Here is a 25,542-nt window from a genome sequence, read left to right as displayed (position 1 = left end):
GGGACGACACGTATCCCTTTTAATTAGTATTTCCCTGTTCTTTAGGTAAATACCCAATAGTGTGATTACTGGATTATAGGGTAGTTCTATTTGTATTTTCTGAGGGAACTTCATACTGTTTTTCATAGTGGCTGCACCAGTTTTCATTACCACTCACAGCACACCAGGGTCCCTAGTTTTCCAGATCCTTGACCATGTGTGTTGATTTTAGCCATTTTGACAGGTGTTAAGTGCTATCTTATTTTTTTGATTTGCATTTCCCTAATGAGTGATGGGTGAGCATTTTCTCATGTCTGTTGGCCATTCCTTGGAGAAATCTGTTCACATCTGCTGCCCATGTTTTAGATTATGTGGGTTGTTTTTTTTTTTTTTTTTTTTTAAGATGTAATTACTTGTGAGACAGAGAGGCAGAGACATAGACAAAGGGAGAAGCAGGCACCTGATGTAGGACCTGATCCCAGGAACCCGGGATCATGACCCGAGCTGAAGGAAGAGGCTCAACCACTGAACCCCCGAGGTGCCCCTGGTTTGTTTTTTGAGTAGGCTCTCTGTCCAAATATGGGGCACAAACTCACGACTCTGAGACCAAGATTTGCACATTCTACCGACGGAGCTAGCCAGATGTGCTGAGTTATGAAAGTTCTTTATACATTGGATACTAACCCTTTATTGGATGTGACAATTATCTTCTCCCATTCAGCAGGTTGTCCTAGTTTTGTTTCCTTTGCTGTGCAAATCAGACTTTTATTTAAGGGGAGACCAAACATTTTTTAAAAATGGGGAGCCTGTGAAGGAGGAAAGATTTATTCCATATTCCCAGGAAAATAACCCCCTGGGTAAGGCCCCAAGGAAGGACAGCCTGCCAAGTTTCAAGGGAGATAAAAAGTCGTGTTGTTCCTGGAGGATGGGGAAAGCAAGACTGGTTAAAACCTTGGCCAGGTGAGGGTCCTTCTGAAGACTAAAGGAAAACCACACTTAGGACTCCAGCATTGTTTGCCGTTGCCACTCCCACCTAGCCCCCAAGCCTTTGCCCACTGCCAGAAGAAACCTTAGTTACACAATCAACTGACTGCAGAAGAGGAGACCCACAAACCCTGCTAACACATCCAAGGAGGGAGGGGCTGGGTTCCGCCTATCTCACCGTACATCCTTCAGACATGTGCCAACCTCACCCTCCACTCGATTCTCCTGTGCCAGATGCCAGGTCTGCAATGATCAGACTCCTATCTCCTATAAGTTAAATGAGGGTCCATCCTAAAGGTCCTCCCACGACAGAATGCAATGGGACAGCTCCACATACCTTGCTGACCCAGAATAGTGTGTTTATAACCATCAGGAAAGGATAAGCTTTACAGAACTTCACTGGAGTCTAAATACATCCTAAAATTACTTCCAGTGAAAACTGAACTTATTAACAGAATAGAACTGGTCTGCTTGAAACAGGACAGGCAGTTTTATGGAGATTTTTTTCTTTATTGAGAAACTTAAGACTTGGGTACATCAAATAAAACCAATTTCTGGGGGAAAAAATCAAAACCCACAATAGAAAAAAAAAGTTAACACTGTCTGGGCCAAAGCAGAACCCAGAGAATATATTCTTTAAATTGAAAAATTCTAGGTGCTTCATAATTGACCTTTTGATACAAAATGACCTATTAAATTTCCAATTTGTGGTTCCTGGTGTTGAGGTCCATAGGACACGCTAGAAATCTTCAAACCTTGAGCTGAATTCCAGGAGGGGTTATTTGGCTTTTGAATCCTGAAAAGAAAAGCACCAGCATAAATAAAAACTTTAGAGATGCACTGAAATCTCTGGCTTTTAAAAGGAAGTACTGCAGAGAGCAGTGCGTATGGACATTTGGCAGGATCCCCAGCCTCTACCCACTAGATACCAGTGACCGATCTCCAGTTGACAACCAAAATTAGGTCTCTGTTGGCAAATGTCCTGTGAGGGGGCACCCCTGGCTGAGAAGCACCCACTCTGAGGCTAGCTAGGTCCCATAAAGCCCCGGGCCCTTCCTGGCCACCCTGTACTCAAAGCTACCATTCTCTTTGTTTAAATTCCAAATGAAGGGTCTGGGCCCTTACCACGTGTCCTTTTCCCTGGCTTCTGCCTGTGGTTCATCTGGTTCTCTCCTCCCTCCATCAGAAGGCACCCACCAGTCCTTGTCAGAGGTCCCAGATAAGCTTCACTCACCCCCGCCCCTGCAGACGGGGGGGCCACAGGCCCCAGGGTCAGAAGTCAACTAGAACACATCCTGTAACTGTTGTCAGGTGTGTCTGCCTGTCCCACTCCGACACCAGGGCTTGTGTGCCTTGTGTTCCCAGAGCCAAGCCATGGCTGCACAGACAGCTGACCTCACCAACCTCAAGCCAAACCAAGAAGTACATAGAAATGAGGCTGTGGGATCTGATTACGACACCACCTTGTGTATCTGTCATTACTCTAAACCAAAAAGGTCTTTCTTGAGAAAGATCTAACCAGGTGCTCCTTCTGGAGAAAACCCAGGTGATAGCCTGCCCAAAAGTTATCAGGTTATGATGGCAAAAAACATGGCTCTCTATATGCGCTGCCCCTCATCTTTTAGAAAGATAGTCACAAGTCAAAGCCACTGCAGAAAACAAAAACAGCCAAACATACGGTTTTTCCTTGTCTAAGAGGTAGCAGCAGCAACAGCGCCCACCTTCTGGGCAGCTTCTTTCTTGGCATGATGAGCCTGTAGAACCGCCACAGCTTCATCCACCTGTGAGGAATCTCCAGGTGGTTAGTGACATTGGACGAGAGGTCCTCGGCCCCTCCCAGGTGCCCGGGCCCAGCAGTGGTGTCTCCTGGTGCAGCCCGCTTGCTTTTTCTAATTTCCACCCTACAGTAGCCCTCACATCACAGGTGAGGAGACGGTCAGGAGATGGCCGATCCTCTCTCCGCCACACCCAGTGCTGAGGCCACCCCTTGTCGTCCCAGCTGGAGCAAGCAAAAGCTGCAGCATCTCAGGGCCAGCTCACCTTGGAGCGGAGAGACTCAGGGGACTCCAGCATGTGCAGCAGCTCAGAGTTGTCGATCTCCAGCAGCATGCCTGTGATTTTTCCAGCCAGGTTTGAATGCATGGTTTGGATGAGTGGGAACAAACGTTCTCCTGGGGGAAGATGTTTAATTGAAAACTGGTTGAATCCCAGTGCGGAATGGGTGCTGGTGTTCAGGTCAACACCAGGCTCTGGCCTCCTCTTCTGCAAATACGTGGGTCACTCACCCAGCATCTGCTTCTGCTCCTGGGGGGGTGCTGCAGCCAGCATGGAGGCGGTCAGGGGCTCCTGCCCCTGTACATGGACGGCAGGCTGGGGGGCCTAGGAACCAGGAGAGGCAGCAGGTTAGCAACAAGGAAAGGATACTTGATGGTCCTCCGTCCGGCCAATCTGAAAGCCTACTAATGTGACAGAGATGAAGGTGGCTGTCCTTGCTGCCAAGGAACTAACTGTAAGCTTGGGGGATGAGGGTGCTACATGGGCAAGAGTGGTACAGGCATGAACACAAAACCAAATACAATAAAAACAGCATGCTATTAGGAGAGAAAGGGAAATGAGTAAGAAAATAAACCTACAAGGCTCAGCAATCATCAAATTTGTACCCAGTGTTTTTATTCTATCAAATGCTTGAGGACTGTCAACATGCATGGCCAAGGCCAGTCACAGCCCTAAAATTACAAGTAAGGCTCTGAAAGTACAAATGACTTCACACGAGCAATGTTCTGAGGCATCTCTTACTTAGAGTGTGAAGCAGGAGCAAGCAAGCTCAGAGGCCACAAGGCAGTGTGGCTCCTTTAAGCAAATTACTGCTGGGCTCTGGGACCAGTCCCCCGACCCCGACCCACGATCTCTGAAGCTGAACTTCTCATCTGTCACACGAAGCTGTTTCCTGCCTTCATGTCCCAATCTTGCCGAGCAGCTAAGGATCAACTTGGCAGTGGACGTAAGAAGCTCAACAAGCTAAGCAAGCACACACAGGTTGCTTTTAAAAAAAAAAAAAAAAAAAAAAAGAGGGCAGAAACACCAGCTGTTTCTGCCGGGGCATTCCTGAGTGGACTATTACAAGAGAAGAATACTTTCCAGCCCTTTCTCTCCCAGTACAGAGAGCCCCTCAAAGGCAGTGTCATCACAGAAAACACAGCACCCTGACACGGAGCAGGCATTTATACCTGTTGGAGGAATCAAAGCAAGGCATCTTTTCAACCAAGAGCAAACACGGGAAATCCTTTTAGCATTCTTTTTGGCAGGCCTCACCTGCAAAGGCTGGATGGCGGGGTGAGGGCTGCGGACACTGGAGGCATATTTGTAAGGTGCGACAGCCCGAGGGGCAGCAGCGGCGACAGCAGCACGAGGTGCTAAGGTCTGCACGGCTGTGGGCACACCTTTGGAGAAGAACAAGCAAAATTAAAGCTCATCAGTCTGAGCAAAGGCCCGTCAATCCCATCTTTCCCCATTCCGTGTGCATCCAATACCACCTCCAGACTGGCAGCCGTCAGTCAGCCCTTGCTGGGCGGCGCCAGCCCCACCAAAGTCCATAGCCAAGCGGTCCGGGCACTCAGACCCTACAACAGACCAGCAAATGCACATCAGTGTCGGCGCAGATGTCCAACTGGCCACGTCCCACGGAAGGAGCACTTCCAAAGCATATTCACGCAACACATCGCACACAGGGCCGCTGCCGCTCCTTTCAAGGAGCAGCCAACAGAGAGCACACAACTCTTTCCGCCTCTTGGAATACAGGACATATTCTGTGAAGAACAGTTTCCTTCCATCTCCCAACCCCGCCCAAAAGAAGAGGCTGCCTCCGTAGTCATCCAGCTAACAAGCTTCTATAATTAACCTCTTTTCACGTGAGTCCAATGAGCAAAAAATCTTAAGTCACCGACACTCCTAGAACTCCCGTTGTTTCTCTGCTCAAGTGCCAACCAGAGCACACGGCTAAGATTATGGAACCAGAACTGGAACATGAGCCCAACAAACTGACCAACCCTGGGCAGAGCCTAGCCAACCTGACTCCCTCATCCCCAGGCCACACTCAAGGCCAGTTTGCTCACCGACTCTCTGAGCAGTAGTAGGGAGGCCACGAGAGGCCGGAGCATTACCAGTTGGAGCCAGATGGCGAAGAGCTGGACGAGGCCCAGACTGGCGTATAGCACTTGGCATTCCTTGGAAGCCTGGTGAAGACAAAAATTGTGCATCACCTATGAAGCATGGGGACTGGAGCCTCGGCTGCGCCTCAGAGGGGGTGGGGAGACCAGGACAGGCATACCCCGGGTGATCAAATCACGTTCCCCACCACCTACCTTGAGGTCTCCCACCTTGCTGCCAGCGTGGATTTGGCCTCATCTGTGCTAACTGGTTAGGGGTGTAGTATGGAGGTCTTCCCTGAGCCTGCAGGAAAGAGCATCCAGGCCCTTTTATTTGAAGGACCTTATGTCACAGGAGAGAAGTAGCTCATCTCATCTCACTGCCAGGCCCGAGACTAATTATTCGAGCAGAAGCTCTCTCAATCCTCAAAGGCCCCAGGGAGGGAAGGCAGGTTACTGGGGATTCTTTCATTCTAACTCACTACTGCCTGCAAGTAAGTGAGAGAGAATGAATAGATCTTCATTTTCATGGGTCCTCTGACAATCTGAACTCCAAGATCCAGGCTCCCCCCGCCCCCCCCCCCCCCCCCGCCCCCAACCACCACAGGCTACAGGAACAGCCATCAGGGGGCAGGTTCCAAAGATCCCTGAGCACAAGCAGACCCACCTGTGGAACTGCTGGCACAAAGTAACCACCAGCTGCAGGCTGGAACTGATTTAAGATGGCATTGGCAGGGAGCGCTCTCATTCCAGCCACCCGCTGCATATACTGGTTGGTCAGATGAGCTTTTCTCTCTTCCTTCCTCTGCGCCAAGGCGACATACAGTGGCTTGGAGCCCACGATGCGTCCATTCATCTCAGTGACTGCTTTGGTCGCCTCTTCAGGAGATGAGAAGCAGACAAAGCCAAACCCTTTGCTTCTCCCATCCTCCAACATTACCTACAAAGGGACCGGCTACTTAAGGAAAAGATGTTCTATGTTAGGGGACAGCTATTAAGAGCCAAAAAACCTGGTTTCTGCCGCAATAGTTCCAAAGTCTAGGGCAAGGGTACTCCAGACCAAGTCACAACTTCTAAGGACAGGGCCTAGGCACTTTCTTTGTTAGATCCCCAGGTGATCTCAAGTTTCTAAACACTATGATATGGCTAATGGGTAAACCCGGAACCCAAAAGCTGTTTCTTGGTATCCACGAGAGATCTGAACAGTGTTCAGCTGTTTACCTATAGATCTCATCTGAACCAAGACCTTGGTGAACAAAACTTTTACCATCTCTTAGCAGAGTTAGGACATGTTTTTGAAATACCACATGTGGGTAGCAGGAGTTACAAAACCAATGACTGCCACCATTAATTCGACGGGAATTAACAGCAGAAAGAGGACCAGCTAGGAGAGACAGCTGGATTCTAGGCCCAGTTCAGCCAATTCCTGAGTTGTGTGATCTTTTTTTCAAAAAAAAAAATCTGAGTCCATGCGCACATGGGAGTAGGTATGGGCACGGTTATGGGGGCGGTGGGCAGAGGGAGAGGGAGAGAATCTTAAAAGCAGGCTCTACACTCCGCTCAGAGCCCACACATAAGGTTTGATCTCAAGACCCTGAAATCATGACCTGAGCCAAAATCAAGATGCTTAATCAACGGAGCCACCTAGGCGCCCATATGCTATATGATCTTAATAAACACTTGCCCTCTCTGAGCCTCAATGGCCATGGTATCCCCTAAAGCAAATTGCCACAAAGCCACAGGTTCCCACATACAGCTCGTCTTTTAGATAGTCCTTTTCCTTATCTGAAAAGGTGACTTTGTGGCTTTCCCCTGGCCTATCTCCTTGGAAACATTGGTAGCAACAGGACATTGTGCGTTTGGCCCCATTTTGTGTCTAGCTTGGTGCCTCGACAGCCTCCTGACATGGAAGGATGTGTATCAACGCAACAGCTCTCTACCAGTGAGGTGGGCCAAAGTACGTATGAAAACACAGCACCCTCATCTTGAACATGGGGCCTGGGAAACTTAAAGACACAGCTCTTTTGTTCTCTTCCTACAAATGCCAACCCGAACATTGTGCTGATAAGCAAGGAGAGCATCATTCCTCACACTGAGGAAGGCCAGTCAAGGAGGTGATAAGAGGGAAGGGGCGAGGAAACAAGGAACTCCGATAGGGTGGCCTCTGATCAACTTCCTGCTACAACTAATGCTCCTTTTGTGACATTCTCAGGTTGTGTAGGACTTAAGGTTCGGGCCAACGCATGGTCACCAAGTCTTAACCAGCCCACTCGGCCTCCATTCTCTTCCATGGCAAGACTCTGATATGTGCTATAGCTCTAGGGTACAGCAACAGTGTCTGCATCGGGCTAGGACCCCAGAATTCCACACATCATCACTTCCCAACACATCCCCCACAGACCAAGGCCATGCGGCCGATATTCCTCACGTAACCAGTGTTCTCAAGCTCAAGGACTTCAATTCCTTATCTTTAGAAGGGGACTCAGCCAAGCTCACCCTGCTGCATCAGTTGATAGGATTATCAGAGAAAACCAAGCAAATAATGCACATTGCAAAACGTGCAAGAGCCATCTTTCCACTCCCTTTCCTTGCCTTTTGTTCCCTAAGGCCAGGATGGAAGTTCCTAACCCTGGCTCCCAAGTCCTCAGAGTACCTTTGTCCACGACAAGGTGTGGCAGAGTCGTAGAGACAGGCCCCAAGACAAATGGAAAACAACCTGTCTGGATTTCCTCTGCTTGTACTGTTGCACCGTCTGTCCCCACACCAGCACAGAGCAGCAAAGAATGGGAAAGATTCAGGTGCTTAGGGGTGGGCAGGAGGGGCTGCTCAGATTCACCCCACACCTCCATGCCTGGGGGACAGCGCAGTGTTCAGTGTTCACCTAACCGGAGCACATGCCTAGATGTGTAATGAAGGCCAGGAGGAATTTGCCAGATAAACATAGTATCTATTCTCCAAAATGAACACAATTTAGATTCTACTCCTTCAATGAAACAAATGCCAATAAACCTCTAAAAAATGGTCATTTCTACTTTTGATCCCAGATCTCAGAATAAAATACCTTTGCACTGGTGATTGATCCAAAAGGAGAAAACTCTTTCCTTAACTTCTCATCATCAATGGTGTCATCCAAGTTCTTAATGTAGAGATTCACCCCCTGAAGCAGAAGGATCACTGTTAACGCAGGTCTGTACCGCCCAGATGCCCCAAGACACAGGTTCTTAAAATGCGGTCCCCTAGACCAGCGGCAGCCCCCTCCTCGGGTACTTCTTAGAAAAGCAGATTCTCGGGATAAAACCCCAATCCACTGAATCAGAAATTGGTGGTGGGGGGGGGGGGGGGGGGAGTCTTGAAGCCATGTTTTCCCAAGCCCCACAGGGGATTCTGGTGCAGGCTCAGGGTTGAGACTCCCGCCGCAGACTGACAAGACCCATAGGCTTGGCCTTCTGCACAGCTGCTCTGGCCGACCACCGGCCCCCGCAGGCCTCTTGCCACCACTTCCACAAATGGCAATCATTTAAGAACACACTGAAGCTTCCGGAATGAGTCTCTAAATGAGTAAGTCCATCTTCTGCCCTTGTTCTAAAACTGCTGTTCTATCTGGTAGGCATTTCCTTTTAAACCTGAGGATCTTGGGATCCCTGGGTGGCGCAGCGGTTTAGCGCCTGCCTTTGGCCCAGGGTGCGATCCTGGAGACCCGGGATCGAATCCCACGTCGGGCTCCTGGTGCATGGAGCCTGCTTCTCCCTCTGCCTGTGTCTCTGCCTCTCTCTCTCTCTCTCTCTCTCTGTGACTACCATAAATAAATAAAAATTTAAAAAAATAAAATAAAATAAAATAAAATAAACCTGAGGATCTTGGGAGAAAGGAGAGGAAGAGACAGATCCCTAGGCCCAAAGAGAAAGCCTGCCAGTGTTTGCTAGGAAAGCCCTGGACAGGAGGCTGGGCCAGGACCACCTCTCACCTGATACCGACTAATTCTCTCTTGTTTCAACTGTTCAAATTTCCGCTTTAACTCCGCCTGCCGCTCCACTTTCTTCTGTGCACGGCCTACAAAAATGACTTTCCCACTGATTTCTTTTCCATTCATCTCTTCCACAGCCTAAAGAGGAAACACAGGTCTTAAAATCCCCACGTACAGGCAGGGGCCTTGCTCTGGGGGCCTAATGTCCCACCAAATATTCAGAGAGAAGGAACTCTTTCCTACAGGGCTAAGAACTAATCTCATTCCATCTCTGAAGTCAGCTGAGCAAATCCAAACTTCCTCATGAGTAAAATGGGGTTACTACTTAAATGGGTTATTGGTCCAGAGGATACAGAAAAAAATGGTAATTTTATAAATACAGGCACGGCAGACATGAGCCGAAGCTGCTAATCTGGCTGTCACTAAGTCTCTCAGGCTCTCCTGTGGGGAGTGAGTGATGGACACCGCGAGCCCAGCATCACGCTTTGCCTAGAAGCAGCTGCTGCTACCGTCAGCACGTCAGCACTCCTGGGGCCTGAGTCCCCTCGCTATGAAGGGGAGCAAACACCCATCCTGTTCTTTCAACCTACAGTGCTGAACAGCAGAGGGGACAGGAAGGTGCCAAGTGCTTTGGGAACGTAAAGGTGGGTTACCATGCAAAATCCCTCAGGCCAGAACTACATCACTACGAATGCTTGGGCAATGCCAGCTCCATTCTACTGTGTGCCAGCCAGGCCCTGCCCACACTCGGGGGCCATTTCCTGCAAATGGTTCCCCAACCCCTGTGGTACTCTCACCTTATTGGCATCCTCGTGCTTTTCGTAACTCACAAAGCCAAAGCCTTTGGATTTCCCACTGGGATCTCTCATCACCTTGACACTTAGGGTCTTACCTATTACCAAAGGACAGAACTATTAGTAACACCATCTCTGTTACAGCTCAAGGAGAGAAAGCTTCTCTAGGAGCCCAAATGAAGCCAACTCTTGCTAAACCCAGACGGGCTCTACAAAGAGGCGCTGTGCCTGGCTTTCTACTTCTGACCAAACTACTGAGACGGCCCTGGGGCTGGCTGGGAATGAGGTAGGATGAAACCAAGTGTCTATTTCTATCTAACCTGTGATCCTGCCACACATAGTAGTTTATTTCCGGACCTAGGCGCCCTCACCTCTTAAACAACTAAGATATAGGACTTCTAGGTCTGGTGCATTGAGGAAGGGGGCACATGAGGCAGAGAAGCCCAACTTACCAAACTGGCTAAAGAGCTCTTTCAGACTCTCATCATCCACCTCTTCCCCAAAGTTTTTGATATAGACATTGGTGAACTCTTTGGCTTTGGCTCCAAGCTCAGCTTCCCGCTCTTTTCGAGACTTGAATCTGCCCACAAACCTAAAAAGAAACCATGGAGAACAGTGAACACCCAGAGGAACAAATCATGATTTCCAGGGGCTCAGAGGAATATAGGTTAAAGGCTGACAGGAGAGGTTAAAATACACGAGTCCCCATCCAACCACCGAGAGCAAGCTCAGAGATGTCCCAACTCCCCAGCAGAAAGAGAGAGGCAGGACTGTCCTACAAGGACCAGCCCCAGGACTCCTGGCTCAGACCAGGGCTACTCCTACCACATCACACTGCCTTCGTGAAGAAACCTGATGACCATGTTTTTAAAACGTTCATTTCTGTGCATCTATGTAAATGCATAGAAAATGTCTGGAAGGATACAAACCAAACTGTTAACAGTGGTTAGTGCTAGGGGGTGAGACTGCTAGAGTGAACTATGAGGTAGCCTTGGCTTTGGCACGTGACTCATCCAGGTATGGTTTATATTCAGTGGGAAAATGTATCCATACGCTGAAAATCTTCAGATCTCTTTTCAGTGGTACCTCTGGAAGACCTGACCACTGGCCACGTACACACATTATCAGTGCAATCCATCCCCTGGTCTGTTCAAGACAACAAGGTGCCCCACAAAGAACAGACATGATTTTTGCTTGTTATAGCCAAGACTTATGGTCCCTTCTCTCCCTGCATGGCTTAGCTAGGATCCACCCCGCCCCTCATTCTGCAATAACCACACCAGAGCGACAAGGTCTATTATGAACAGTGTCTTCTGCCATCAGATGAGATTTTTTTCATTATAACCAAATTAAGTATTACTGTAGAGCCAGCCTTCTAGAAGGCCACCGAGTTATAAGTTAGCCAAGTGGAGATCTGGGGACAATTTGGCATCAACCCCTAGCAAATGACCCTATAGACAGACCTGAGTCACGGTAAGGCCACGGTCATATGGCTAGTACACAGCTCCTGGTCAGTCCAGGGCCCTCTCCACTCTGCCGCTGGCCAAGACCCCTGATCAAAGAGGGCTCAGAGCTGCCATCCAGCAAGCCCCAGTTTGCCGGTGCTCACAAAACCCACGGACAGATGATGCTTTTAAGGGAGAGGCGGCAGGCAGGCCATGGCTTGGGCAGGAAGCCCACCTTGGCGAGTCAAAAGGGCTGCCACGGCTCGGGCAGGGAGACTCACCAGCCCTGGAGTGGAGAGGTAGGAGCAGGCCACACTTGGGCCGAGAGAACCAGTAGCCGCCTTGTGTGTGCCAGTTAATACCGAGGTGGGGCCACGGCTGGCTCATGCGATGGCTGTTGCTCCGGACTGGGACACTCACACTTTGCGGTCATTGAGGAGCATGCCGTTCATCTTCTCGATGGCCTTGTCAGCAGCCTCTTGGGTCTCGAAGTGGACAAAGGCATAACCCTTAGAGCCGTTCTCATCACACACCACCTGTCGAAGACAAAGCAGACCACTTTAGCACCGCAGGCATCTCCAGAGATTTAAGAACCACATGGTCATCTACTGTCTACTCAGAGTTTCCTGCGTCTAAGAGGCCCCGAAGCCCATCCACGGTCCAAAGAGAGGAGACTACTGCAGGTAAAGTTTTCCGGACACTTGAGAGCACCACCAGGCACCTAGTGATGTTCCATTTATAAGTGGCAGCCACTATTAGGCTGCTTCTATTTCCAATGTTTTATTTCATTAAAAGACATTGAGGTTTAGGAGCAAAGCCACCGTGCTGCAGAGAGAGAGACCATTTTCCAAGCCTGCAGCAGAACTGCAGTCTAGCGTGGAGTCAGACATGTAAACAACCACCACGCCAGTTGTACAAAATTCTCCACATAAACAGGTGCACGGAGAAGGAAGAGGATGAATTTATGCTTCTGAAATGACTAAGTACAGCTGCCTGGAGACCAGAGGCACTGCTCTGGTTCTCCCCCCAGAAAAGAGAAACCCTTTGATGCCCTCCAAAGGTAGGAAACAGGAAGGATATTTTAGGCAGAGGGAAGAATAAACAAAGACCCAAAAGCACCTGCTGGTCCCACTGGGCTGTGGCACAAGATTATGAACAGGGAACTTTTAGGCTTCAGAGCCATTTCCAGCATTTCGAAAAGGACCATATCCTATCGCCCAATTCCAAGCCTTTTCCCCCTTTGCTATTTTTTGTTTGTTTGTTTTTCATGAGTCCATAATGCTTACCTTACAAGACAGAATGTTTCCAAAAGCAGAAAAAGTATCATAAAGTGCCTTGTTATCTATAGATTTGTCCAGATTCTTGATGAAGACATTTCCCACACCAGATTTTCTCAAAGAGGGATCCCTCTGAGACCACATGATACGGATTGGCTTTCCCTTAATCACATCAAAGTTCATGGTATCCAAGGCCCGCTCAGCTACAAGAGAGAAACACGTTTCAGTCAAGGATATAAAACGTCACCTCATGTAGATGATTACCACCAGCCCAGGAACAGATGACTCTAGGACTTTTCAAGGTAATCACTCTGATAAAAGGCAACGCTATTAAAATCAAAGGGAATCAGATCCCTCTAGCCTGTGTTGCCACAGGAGGTTAGATGTTCTGGGCAAGGGCTCCAGGAGCCCTCTGGGCCTGCACCCTTGGTGGGGAAGGGGGTTGGGCAAAATCGTCTGAATGGCCTTCTGGCACCAAGATCAAATCCTCACGCCGCACACTTGACTTAAACTGTATTAGTTATGAAGACTTCGCTGCTTACCACCCATCGTGACGTAGGTGGGAGATGGGACACTAGCTACTTCATAAAGTGAGCGAACTTACGTCCAGGATGGCTAAGCCACAAAGCTAAACTAGAGATTAAGAAACTAATCTAGACGTTCTGACTATTTTTCAGTAAGGTATTGCGTCTAATTACCAACTAGCTGCCATTCAGTCTACAACCCCTCTGAGAAACAAATGACAGGACAAAACCTAGGAGCAACTCACCAGGGAAAAATGTGCTATCCCTGAATTCAGTCTAGTTTCTTAGATTTCTGAGAACAGAAATGGATTCAAAAAGCCTCAAAATGATAGACACTAATGGTCACACGTGGAAACATTATTTTTATTATCAGGATGATAAGGATGAAACCACATCTTTCTGCCTAAGCACACAGTGCAGTTAGTTCCGCACGCAGTGGTTTCCAGGCCTTCTGAAGTCTTAATCTGACTTCTGTGGAAGTCTTAATATGAGTTCTCTTAATCTGAATTCAGTTCTCCATCCAGTGCCCTGGGACGCTTCCTTAGCTGCCCGACCAATCCACGTGTGTACCACTCATCACTTCAAGGACCAGAAGCTCCGACGGACCATCACCTGTCAGCAGGAATGCTTCTCTTACCAGGAGGAACAAGTTCCCAGAGCTGGGGGCCACTTTTCCTGATGTGATGACCAGCCTCCCTCCACAATGTCCTCCGTGAGGGGATGGGGTGGGGGTTCTCCTGTCCCAAGTTACCACCTCACTTAAGACAGAGGCCAAATTCCTTAATTCCACCCCTCCACAAGCTCCGCTGTCCAGTTAGCCAAGGGAGGATCTCCTTTTCACTCATTTCCAACCACCTTTCCCACCTTCTGGGGTGGGTTCGTGGGGTATGGAGTTGGTGGCAGGAGGTCAGGGAAAGCAGAGACCGTGTCAATCCAACTCGGGAAAAGTCCAGGGACAGAGTGGTCACTTGCGATGGTTGCCTGCGACCCACAGCCTGGATGGGACCCCGGTGTCTCGCTAATTAGCAGCGAAGGAGCCATTTCACTAGGGCTCCTCGTGTCTTTCCACACAGCGCTGCAGAAGGCGAGTCAGCTTAGCCTAACAAATCTGGCTGCACTTATTTATAGCAGGGAGAGGTCCTGCACAGGCATGTGCTGGCAGGCGCACTGACCAACAGCTTCTGCTACTATCACTAAGTGACAGGACTTTTGTTCAGAAAGTGTCAAAAAGGCAGGCAACAGCCAATGTACCCACTACTCCCACGCCCCCTCCCCCCGCCCAGGCCATACTGGGCCACCTTGGTGCCCTCTGGCCAGACACAGCTCGCAGCATGCAGAGTTGATGGTAGCAGCGCCTTGTGTCTCTCAACAAGTCCGACTCTCTGGTCTCAGCTGCGGCCTGGGCAAGTGACATTCTCTGTGCCTCACGGACACTGAACGAAGTGTGGACAAAAATAGGGACCCAGAGATCCTTTGCCACAGAATGGCTGGTTTCTCCCCGTAATGGTCTCTACAGTTGTTCCCTTTAATCTGAAGTCACGTGCAGTCCCTGATTAGGTTTCCTCGGGCCTGGCTCGGCCGCGCCTGCAGCATACCTCTCCCTGCTTCCCGGCAGCGAGGGCCCCGGTGTGGGCTAGCAGGCCCCACTGAGCCTCCAGCCTTCGGGGGTTCCCCTTCCCTCTCTGGAGTCCCAATTTCTTTGCAGGGGATGAAGGAAAAGTGTTCTGACAGGGGTAAAGCTCTGTCCACAGGTGAGGCCGTAATCCCCAGCAGCCTGGCCCGTTCCCACATGGTGTTTCCCCCAGACTACCCCAAGGGGGTATCCCTTCTTCTCCACTGCCCGGGGCTTCGTCCAGAGGGTAAGGGGCTCCTCCACCCCAGGAGTTGGCCTGGCACATGCAGTGCCAGTGGTGCCAACACAAGTCCCCACTCAAGCAAAACGAACAGGATCCTTCCCACTGCCTCCCACTTGCCCTGAAAGACCCCTTACCAGTACAAAAGCAAAGAGGCTCAGTCTGGGGTGGAGGGAGGGGAGGGGAGGGGAGCAGCAGCTTTAGAATCCAAAAATTTTTTTACAGGAATTGTTGTTTCCATTGTTCTGCCTTTTTTGGAAGGTCTGTGGAGGGGCACCGACCGACCGGTGCTCACTGACCAGGGTCCCGCCGAAGCAGGACCACGTACGCGATGGGGGTTGACAGGGACTTTCTCCAAATCCCATTTTCCGCTCTCCTTGAGTTCCGACCCCACCGCCACCACTGATTAGCCCAAGGTCACCCAGTTAGCAAGTGGTGGAAGAAGCAAGATTGGAACTCCCTGTCACCTGATGCCAGGATCCTCATTCTGAACCCCGGCATCCTGTGTGTGTCCCCTGCCCCCTCCGTGGGGTAGTCTCCCAGGGCTCCCTAGGATCCCACGATTCTGTGGATGGAGCATCTTATCTACTCACCGTCCGCCGGCTGCTGGAAGTTGACGTAGGCATAGCCCAGGGAGCGGCGGGTGATCATATCGCGGCAGACCCGGATGGACAGCACAGGCCCCGCAGGACTGAACTTTTCATACAGCATGGCCTCGGTGACGTCCGAGTGCAGGTCACCCACGTAGAGGGAGGCCATGGGGTAGCTGCTGGCCGCAGCGTTCATCTCCCCAGCCCCCACCACCCCGAGCCCCGCCAGGAGAACTTCTTATAGGGACCACACAGGACAAAAGGGGCTCTTCTCGGAGCCGTGGCCCGCGCCGCGGCTCACAGGTGGCAGAGGGAAGCTTAGGGACGCCGGGGCAGGCTCGGGGAGCCGCAGGACCGGAAGGAGGAGTTCAGGGACAGCTCGTTCGAGACTGCAAAACCGCAGACAAAAGGCTCTCAAAAAACAATATGGCCCTCCCTGGGAGTTTGTTAATTTGCAGGCTGTCCAAAAAAAAAAAAAAAAAAGCTAATAATAGTAACGTATTAAAACGGGGACTCCGCTCCGAATTATTAAGAAAAAAAAATTTCTCCAAGAGAATTTTTGGAGAAAAATGCTCCAAGAGGGCAACCCGATGGTGCCCACGGCGGGCCTCCGGGACACGCGTTTCTCTATAAATATAGGCCTCGGGCTCCCGGCGGTTTAAGATTACAGCAGCCAGGAGAGGGAAACCGAATCTCGGGCGGCGCCGACTCGGCAAGCCCCGCGGGCCGGGCGCGCAGCCGCCTCCCACGCCGGGCCGGCGAAGGGCAGCGCGGACACGTGGTGCGCCCCGGGCCGGCGCGCGGGGGGCGAGGGCGAGGGCGAGGGCGGCGGGCGCGGGGCTGCCACGCGGCGCGGGGGCGGCCGGGGCGGAGGCGCGTGGGCGCGGGCGGGCGGCTCACCACCGGACCGACGGGCGCGGGCAGGCCGGAAGCGTGCGCGAGTGACTTCCCCGCGGCTGCTGAGGAGGATGCGCTTTTTCGTTCTCTCTCTCTCGCTTTTTTTTTTTTTTTAAGATTTTAAAGCGTTTTCGGGTTTTGGTTTTTGTTGTTTCTTTCTTTTCTTTTCCTTTTTCTTTTTTTTTTTTTTTTAATCTTTTCCTGTTTTTCCTTCAGGCTGCGGGGCCTGAAGGCGGCGAAGGCGGCGGCGACCCGGGGCGGAGAGAGGCGGCCGGGGGAGCCACCGCTCCATTTATACCCGCCCGCCCCGGGCGCTGCTGGTCGAAGGGCGCCTCGCGACCTGGGCGCAGTCGTGCCCGCCCACTCGGCCCCGGGGGCCCGAGGCGGGGCGGCCACGCGAGAGCGACCCGGCGCGGCCGCGCGGCGCCACAGCGACCCCTGGCGCGCGGAGGACCGCTCGGCTGGGGTCCGGAGGAGACCCCGGGGCGCCCCCGCCCCGCCCCGCCCCTCCCCGCGGACTGCGCACCGCCGCGTCCTCCGCCACCGGAGCGCGCCTTTATTTAACCCACCCGCGGGCTCCGCGCTTGGAAACCATGTGTTGCTCATTGTAAAATAAAGACGACATAAAACAGCTTCTGCAGGGAGTGGCTCAGCGTGTCAGTGGACGCTAACGCAGAAGACACTCGCGACTTTCCGGAATTCTAGGACGCGGAGTTAGAGTCCCCCCCCCCCCCCCGCCACGCCACCCCCCGCCACCCCCCGCCACCCCGAGCAAGCGGACAGCCGCATCTGCAGTAGCATCCGCGGGCGACGGCATTCAATGCTGGAAAAGCTCGAAAAGAACGAAATGCTGTCGTCCTTCTGTTTACATGGTGGTAGCGTGCCTGGAAATTCCGTTGACAGGGGAGCAAAAATATTTCTGGTGTGTGTGGGGGGGGTGGAGGTGGAGGGGATGAAGAGGTACAGACCTCCAGTGATGAAATAAGTCACCGGGATGGAAAGTACTCCCTGGGAGTTTGTAATTTGCAGGCTGCCCTGGTCTAGAAGCTCCAAATATCAAAAAGGAAAATGGTAATAATAATAACGTATTAAAACGGGGACTCCCCTCCGAATTTTATATGTATAATAAAAAATATATTTTATGTATATATTTTTTAAGATTTTATTTATTTATTCATCAAAGACACAGAGGAGAGAGAGAGGCAGGCTCCATGCAGGGAGCCTGATGTAGGACTTGAACCCAGGACTCCAGGGTCACACCCTGGGCTGAAGGTATGCACTAAACCACTGAGCCACCCAGGGATTCCCTACCCTCTGAATTATAAAGAAAGTAGTCAATATAGTCAATAATATTGTAAGAACTTTGTACAGTGACAGAGGGTAACTACACCTACTGTGGTGTGAGCATTTCCTAACATATAGCGCACGTAACTGTTGAAGCACTAGGTTGTGCATCTGAAACATGTATGTCAACTATACCTCAGTAAAGATTTTAAAAATAAAAAATAAATGGAAAATAGTTTGTTTCTACAAAAAAAAAAAAAGAAGAAGAAGAAGCCATCAGTGTGTAGGCTTCAACAGTTATGAAAACTTTGTTCAACTACCTAAGGATCCAACAGGTCATTTGAAAGTCATGTGGTATATGGGACAAGTCTTCATTATGTGGGCCTGTCTCTACGTGTTGCAAGATATACAGCATCCCTTCTTCCGTAAATGCCAGGAGTCACCCTCCTCATCATCGTGACACACACAAATCCAGAAATTACCAAAAGACACCCCGGACACTCCCATTGAAAATCACTGTGAGTAAAGGAATGAAGAAACACACATATTTATAGATTAGTTTTTTCAAAGAAGTAGTTAATTGGGGCTCATTCTGTGCCAATGCCAGAGAGAAGTGCTAGAGGATACCATGGCAGACAAGGTGGAGAAGTCCCTCTCAGCCTCAGGCAGTGTATAGTCCAGCTGGTATGTTGCATCAAGAAACACCTTTATGGAATATTCCTTCTGTGGATAGATCCCCTCCTCGGGGAAGCCTTCCCAGACTACCCTGTGGCCTAAAGTAGCCTGCCAACACTGTTTATCGTTACCATCTTGTTTTCTTGTTTTCAAGGCTCTTATTAACAACCTAAAATCACCTTGCTCAAACGTGTGTTTACGCCTTAGGTATCTGTCTTTTCCTCCCCGTATATAAGCTTCATGAAAGCAGGGACGTAGAACAGTGCCTAACATGGCATACTCTAAATGTTCAATAAATATGTGTTAAGTAAACAAATGAATACTAGGCACCCATGAGCAAAGCCCACACAATCCCTGTCCTCACGCAGCTGTCTAGTTGGAGGTGGGGGAGCGCAGGGGGGGTTGCTAACTGTATGACCTCGAGCAAGCAAGTTCATAATTGACTTCCTTTTTTTTTTTAAGATTTATTTATTTATTCAGAGAGAGGAAAAGAGAGGCACAGACACAGGCAGAGAGAAAAGCAGGCTCCATGCAGGGAGCCCAAACGTGGGACTTGATCCCAGGTCTCCAGGATCACACCCCGGGCTGCAGGCGGCGCTAAACCGCTGCGCCACCGGACCTGCCCTCATATCTGACTTCCAATCTGTAAGCAAACTAATAAAGGTACTCACTTAGTAGGAGTTTTGTAAGAATAAGCTAATTCACATAACACACGTGAGTCACTGCTGTAAACGTTAATTGCGATTATTCTCAAGCTACACTGAGAAGAGAAGGGAGTTACCCACAGGAAGGCAGGGAGAACAGCATGTGTAAAGTTCCTGAGGGGGAGTGGGCCAGAGCTGAGCCTGCAGGACTGGGCACAGTGGGTGGTGGAAAAGACCTCCTGCGCTTGGAGACTTGAAACACTTTGGACTTTATCCTGAGATCAAAGGGTAGGACTGAAGGATTTTAACAGAGAAGTGCCTTGGCTTAAATTACTCTTTTTAAAAAGATTATATTTATTTATTGGAGAGAGTGTGAGCTGGGGGTGGGGGACAGGGGCAGAGGGAGAGGGTGAAGCAGGCTCTCTGCTGAGTAGGGAGCCCGACTTGGGGCTTGATCCCAGGACCCTAGGACCATGCCCTGAGCTGAAGGCAGTCTCTCAACTCACTGAGCCACCCAATTTGGGTGCCCCCCAAATTGCATTTTTAAAAACACCTCTCTGGCCACACAAAGGAAAAGGATTAGAGGGTGGGGACAGGGAGACCTGGAAGTGATCGCCACTGAGGTAGTGGCTGTGGAGATGGAGGAACTGACATGATTTATAAAAAAAAAAAATTAGTGTGATTTGTGATTAATTAGTTATGGGAAGCGAAAGGACAGGCATCGCAGATGGTTGCCAAGGCTCTGGGAAATCAAAAAAATTAGGATTCCCTACATCTAAACACAGGGCTATCACTTAATTCGTCGTAGGGGGAGAGATATACAAAGTCACTGGAAAAAGCCACCTGGACTCCAGGCCTGCAAAATTCAAACAGAACTTGATCTGAGTTAAAAGCAGGCTGGGAAGAGGCTGCACAAATTACCAGGCCAGTCAACCTGCTGAATGGGAGAAGATATTTGCAACTAATATATCTGATAAGGGGTTAATATCCAAAATATCCAAAGACTTAGACCACTCAACACCAAAAACAAAACAAAACAAAAAAACCAAATGATCTGATTAAAAAGGGACAGAAGACTTATACAGACATTTTTCAAAAAAAGACCTCCAGATGGCCAACAGACACATGGAAAGGTGCCCAACATCACTCATCATCAGGGAAATGCAAGTTAAAACTGCAATGAGATGTTGCCTCACACCTGTTAGAGTGGTTAGAATCAAAAAGACAAGAAATAACAAGTGTTGGTGAGGGTTTGAAGAAAAAGGAACCTCAATGCACTGGTGGTGGGAATGAATGTACATTGGTGTGCAGCCCCTGTGGAAAACAGTATGGTTCCTCAAAAAATTAAAAATAAGTTCAGTAAAAAAAAAAAATTAAAAATAGGAAAACCAAATGATCCAGTAATTCCCCTACTGTGAATTTACCCAAAGAAAATGAAAATACTAATTCAAAAAGACATATGCACCCCTATGTTTATCATAGTATTATTTACCATAGCCAAAATGTGGAAGCAACCCAGGTGTCCCTTGACAGATGAAGAGATAAAGAAGATGTGTCTATATATACATATATTTATAAAATGGACTATATATATATATATATATATATATATATATATATATAATGGACTATTCTCAGCCAGAAAAAAGAACGAGATCTTGCCATTTAGGATAACATGGATGGACCAAGAGGGTATTATACTAAGTGAAGTAAGTCGGACAGAGAAAGACAAATATCACATGAATTCACTTATATGTGGAATCTGAAAAACAGAACAAACAAATAAATAAACAAAAAGTAGAAACAGACCCATAAATACAGAGAACAAACTGACAGTTGCCAGAGGGGAGGGAGGTGGGCGGTTGGGCAAAGTGGGTGAAAGGGAGTGGGAGACCCGGGCTTCCAGCTCTGGAATGAACGAGTCACAGGGTACAGCACAGGGAATATAGTCAATGGTGTTATGACAGCATTCTGGTAGATGGTACCAGATGGTAGTGATGCTTGTGGTGAGCGTAGCACGAGGTGCAGACTTGTTGTATCACTGTGTTGTCCACCTGAATCTAATGTCACATCGTGTATCAACTATACTTCAACTCAAAATAAAACAAACCAACAAAAACTTACTAGGCCAGTGATCTAGAAGGAAGCCAGAGCATATGACTTCAAATCTGCCTTCGCTGAAGTGGGAAGGAATGCAGCTGTTCCCTCCCCCCCACACACACCCCCACTGGGGCAGGCGCTACTCTTTACTTGGTCTGTACTGGATAGATGGTATAATGGGTCAAGAGAAAGAGTGTGTCTGGGGTTGGGAAGAGGAAGGAGGACAAACGTCAAAGCACAGAGATGGACACAGGTGTAGGTCTCTGCGGCTGAGGATTTTGCAGTATAGCTGAAATATAAAAGCTTTGCCTTCCTGATTTATTCATTTGTCATTCAACAAACTTTTTTTTTTTAAATCTTTTTTTTTTAATTTTTTATTTATTTATGATAGGCACACAGTGAGAGAGAGAGAGGCAGAGACACAGGCAGAGGGAGAAGCAGGCTCCATGCACCGGGAGCCCGATGTGGGATTCAATCCCGGGTCTCCAGGATCGCGCCCTGGGCCAAAGGCAGGCGCCAAACCGCTGCGCCACCCAGGGATCCCTCATTCAACAAACTTTATGAGGCATTCCTCAGAGCCAGGCTCTCTCTGCTCTGGGTCGTGCTGGGGACAGAACTAGGAAGGAAACATTCACAAACCAACCTGTCCTTCTTGGGGACAGAGATAAAGAACAAGTAAGTGTGTGCATGCGTGTGTGTGTGTGTGTGTGTGTGTGTGTTAAACTTGTGAAAAAGTGCTTTGAATCTAGAGACTTTTTGAAGGTAAGAACAGGGAAACCCAGCCCCATCCTCTCAGCAGGAGGCCGACTCTACCTACAAAAGCTCCCTTCCCTATAAGCAACAATGGTTCTGCCCCTCAGGAAGGAAGAACTTTCCTTGTGCACAGACAGGGTCTTTGAGATCTTAGAGGTTTGGTTCAGACACCAAGACAAGCCGCGACCTCTGGACAGCGGTTGTCACACCTCTCGGCCTCCCCATCTGTGTGATGGGATCCGTAAGCCCTTTAATGAAGAAGGGCCTAGTATCTGACCACCGCAGAAAAGATAGTTTTCCTTTCCCGTCCTCCCCACATTGAGAGCTGGGAATCGGCATGACCCCTTGCTGGCCTTTCTGGTTAGCCAGAAAATGCCAAGAAGAAACCACCATTGACTGACTGAGCACTGACTATGTGTAAGGCATCATCTTCAACCCTCAAACCAGGACGAAAAGGGTATGGCATGGCCAAAGACCAGGGTGTAAAAAGCTGGAACTGACCTGAAAAAAGCCATCATCTGTGGAGGTCAAGGGTATAAATGCGGAGATTCATAACTGCTGTCTTCCTGTTCAGGGCCCCAGGTTGGATGCCCACAAAGATGGACAAGATGTTATCCTTCTTTTCCTGGAAATGGTCACAATCCTGTGGGCACAAACCGACTTCCGGATCAATTATTACAACCCCATGCCTCTGGAGTTATGTGCCACCAACAGGAGCCCCAGGCACTAAGCAAGTGATTATCTATACCGAGGCTGAAGGTCAAGGAAGGCTCCTTGGAGGAGGTGGAAATGGAGCTGGGCCTTTCAAGGAAAATAGTATTTTGGAAGGCAAAAGCGGAATGGAGGCAAGGAGAACATTCTACACACACTTCAGAGATGTTCAGAGATGGACAGGCCATCTATTAGCTTGGATAAGTCACTTCACATTCCTGGGTTTCAGTCTCCTCTTTGTAGAACAGAAGTGATATAATATATGTAAATGTTCACACAGTGCCAGGTATAAAATAAGCACTCGGCAGACAGTGGGTTATACAACACTGTGTTATGACAGTATGACATTTTCAAGGTTCCTGTGAGTGGCCCAATGAGGCTAGAGCTTAGGGGGGTGTGTGTGTGTGTTTGCGTGTGTGCGTGCGTGCGTGCAGTGAGGAAAGAAACTGCAAAGTCGAGTTGAGAGTTTGCAGGGGTCCTTGAACGCCACTCTAGAATGTGGCATTTCCCAGAAGTAATTGACCCAATGCTATGACTTGGGAATAATGACATTAACAGCTAACACTGCACAGCTTCCTACATGCCAGGCGCTGTTCCAAGCCCTGTACGGTAACTGGCCAAGATCACAAAGCTGGCAAGAGTGGGTTGAGACTCGAGTTTTTCTTGCTCGAAATCGCATGCTGTCAAAAATAATTCTAATAACAGTGAAAACTACCATTTACCGAGACTTACACATACCATTTTGATCAAGCCTCACGATAGTCATGGAAAGTTGGGGCTCTCACAGATTACTGAGCTGAGGCTCCCGAGGTTGGGATGTTCGTGGCCTTACCACTGGTAGCTGATAGAAAACTGGGAGCCATGGAAGCTAGACTCCCAACTCCTTCAAAAGAACCTACTGTTGGGTAGGGGGCTACTTGATTGACAGCTATTGCCCCTTTGGCTCCTCCATCATGTTCAAGCAGAGGCCACAGCCAATGATGAGCATGTGAGGTACATACGAGTGCCAGCCTTTTCCCATCTGGCATTGGGCTCTATGAGTGGATATCCTCGGCTCATGGACTCCCTATCTGCCTGGTCAAGATTTCCTCAAAACTGCTTTGCAGTCTGGGGGTGCCTGGGTGGCCCATTGGGTTGGGTGTCCCACTCTTGATTTCGGCTCGGCTTGTGATCTCGGGGCTGTGAGATTGAGCCCTTTGTCAGGTTCCATGCTGAGCATGGGACCTGCTTAAGATTCTCTTGCTCTCCCTCTCCCCTTCCTCCCCACCCTGCCTGCTTGCTCTCTCTCTCTCTCTCAAAAACCAAACCAAACCAAATTGTGCTGCAGTCTGAAGCTCTTCGTTTCCACTCATCTAGCAGGTGTCAGTCTTAAGTCACGGTCTGTAGGCCCTCCATAACTACTGCTCCCATCCCTCTCATAGTTCACAGGCATTTCCCCAATAAATGGCTCATACACCTAATCCTATCTTGGCATCTGCTTCTTGGAGGACCCAAACTAAAACATCAACCATGTACTCTCAACAATCCTGCCTCTTGCAGCTGGCCCTCAAGGTTGACAAATCAGTTCATAGCCACAAATTCATTTCACGATGACAGAAAGCATTTTCAGTAACCCAGTGTCTGAACATGTGGGAGCCTGTCATGATAGCCTGGTGGCCATAAGCAGGAAGAGCGGCACCCAGGAGGGATGGGGATGTACCTGCTGCCCCAGGTTGCTCTGCAAGCTGGCAGCTTGGCTTCCTGATCCATGATCTGGTTCTGACACAGAAATAGACTCAGGGAAAAGAGGAGGCTTCAACAGGCTCCACTCAGTGATGGATCAAACCATCTCTCAAAAATAGCCACCCACCTTGCTCTAATTCATACTTCCTATGCTGACTTCTCACTTGAGATTTGTTGTCTGGAAAGAACTCACTCACCAGGAGAAGGTGACTTTGGCAGCCAGTAGAGTCAAAGCCACATGGATACCTTCTATGAGAAAAAGTCCCAAATTCCCTGACCTTTAGGTGGGAACCTTCTATGTTGCTCAATATTGTTTGGGAGCTTCTTAGGAAAGCAGTATTTCAGGTCCCACCCTCACCTGCTGAATTAGGATCCCAATAACATTTGAGAAGCTCCGTTCTATTGTGCTCTGCCCCTCCCTGCTCCTTGGTGATTGTGATATCCATGCAAGGCAATATTATTCAGCAATTAAAAAAAAAAAAAAAAAAAGGACTAGCACATGCTGCAAAATAAATCAACCTTGAAAACATCATGCTAAGTGAAAGAAGTTAGTTACAAAAGATAGCAAGCACACTGTAGGATTCCATTTACATAAAATGTGCAGGAGGGGCAAATCCATAGGGATGGAAAATAGGATGATGGTTCCTAGGAGTTGGGGTGGGGAAAGGCGGAGGGAAATGGGGAGTGACTAATGATGGGTAGGGGGTTTCATCTGGGGAAGATCAAAACGTTCTGAAATTGGTTGTGATGATAGCTGTATGACTCTGTGAACATACTATGAACAATTGAATCATGTGCTGGAGATGGGTAGGTTGTATGGTTTGTGAATTACATCTCCGCGAAGCTAGTATATGTGTAAGAGAGGGTCTGGCTCACAGAATTGTTGTGAAGACTCAATAAAACCACATGTGTAAAGCTAGAGTAGCCACCGTGGAGCAGACACAGACCCTGCCCTTCAGTAGCTCACAGTTTATTGAAAGAAATGACAAAGGCATAAGAAACAATACATCCAAAAATGAATGAACAGTGATTTCTGAATGAAGCAACAGATAACCTATTTGGCAGACCATAAGAGAGAGAAGTAACTTGCCTCCCCATCCATCCATCCATCCATCCATCCATCCATCCATCCATCCACCCATCCATTTATCCTTCTGTTGATGCACGCAATAATTACCTGGCACCTATCATAGGTAGGTCA

General features: G+C 49.2%; 1 protein-coding gene and 1 non-coding gene across 9 annotated transcripts; both read right to left on the bottom strand.

The window, feature by feature from the left end:
- Positions 1–1,452: 1,452 nt before the first annotated feature.
- On the bottom strand, positions 1,453–16,343 carry PABPC4 (poly(A) binding protein cytoplasmic 4). Of its 8 annotated transcripts, none has more exons than XM_077844636.1 (16): positions 15,559–16,343; positions 12,598–12,791; positions 11,732–11,847; positions 10,319–10,458; positions 9,870–9,964; positions 9,073–9,210; positions 8,170–8,265; positions 5,776–6,048; positions 5,325–5,412; positions 5,076–5,195; positions 4,497–4,583; positions 4,276–4,403; positions 3,249–3,342; positions 3,004–3,134; positions 2,685–2,744; positions 1,453–1,759 (listed from the first exon to the last, which is right to left on the bottom strand). In XM_077844636.1, exons 1-16 carry the CDS (start codon positions 15,749–15,751, stop codon positions 1,742–1,744), a joined length of 1,971 nt encoding a protein of 656 aa, XP_077700762.1. In that variant the 5' UTR covers positions 15,752–16,343; the 3' UTR covers positions 1,453–1,741. The 8 variants fall into 8 exon arrangements, with proteins under 8 accessions (XP_077700762.1, XP_077700763.1, XP_077700765.1 ...); XM_077844637.1 differs by having other exon boundaries at positions 2,642–2,744; positions 5,340–5,412; XM_077844639.1 differs by having other exon boundaries at positions 2,642–2,744; positions 5,124–5,195; positions 5,340–5,412.
- Positions 7,776–7,910, bottom strand: LOC144282737 (small nucleolar RNA SNORA55). The gene has a single exon (XR_013351197.1). It is a non-coding gene; the product is annotated as a small nucleolar RNA SNORA55 (small nucleolar RNA).
- Positions 16,344–25,542: the final 9,199 nt, after the last annotated feature.

This window comes from Canis aureus, chromosome 13 (assembly GCF_053574225.1).
Source record: "Canis aureus isolate CA01 chromosome 13, VMU_Caureus_v.1.0, whole genome shotgun sequence".
In the NCBI taxonomy this organism is placed as follows: domain Eukaryota; kingdom Metazoa; phylum Chordata; class Mammalia; order Carnivora; family Canidae; genus Canis; species Canis aureus.
This window is presented reverse-complemented; position numbering and strand designations above follow the sequence as displayed.

Excerpts from the sequence above, each read along its gene's own strand:
- PABPC4 (XM_077844635.1), bottom strand. The coding sequence starts at position 15,751 with ATGAACGCTGCGGCCAGCAGCTACCCCATGGCCTCCCTCTACGTGGGT. Across the intron at positions 5,413-5,775 it reads TTGTGCCAGCAGTTCCACAG|GCTCAGGGAAGACCTCCATA; the intron begins GTGGGTCTGCTT and ends TCTTTCCTGCAG. Across the intron at positions 3,135-3,248 it reads GGAGCAGAAGCAGATGCTGG|GAGAACGTTTGTTCCCACTC; the intron begins GTGAGTGACCCA and ends ATCTTCCCCCAG.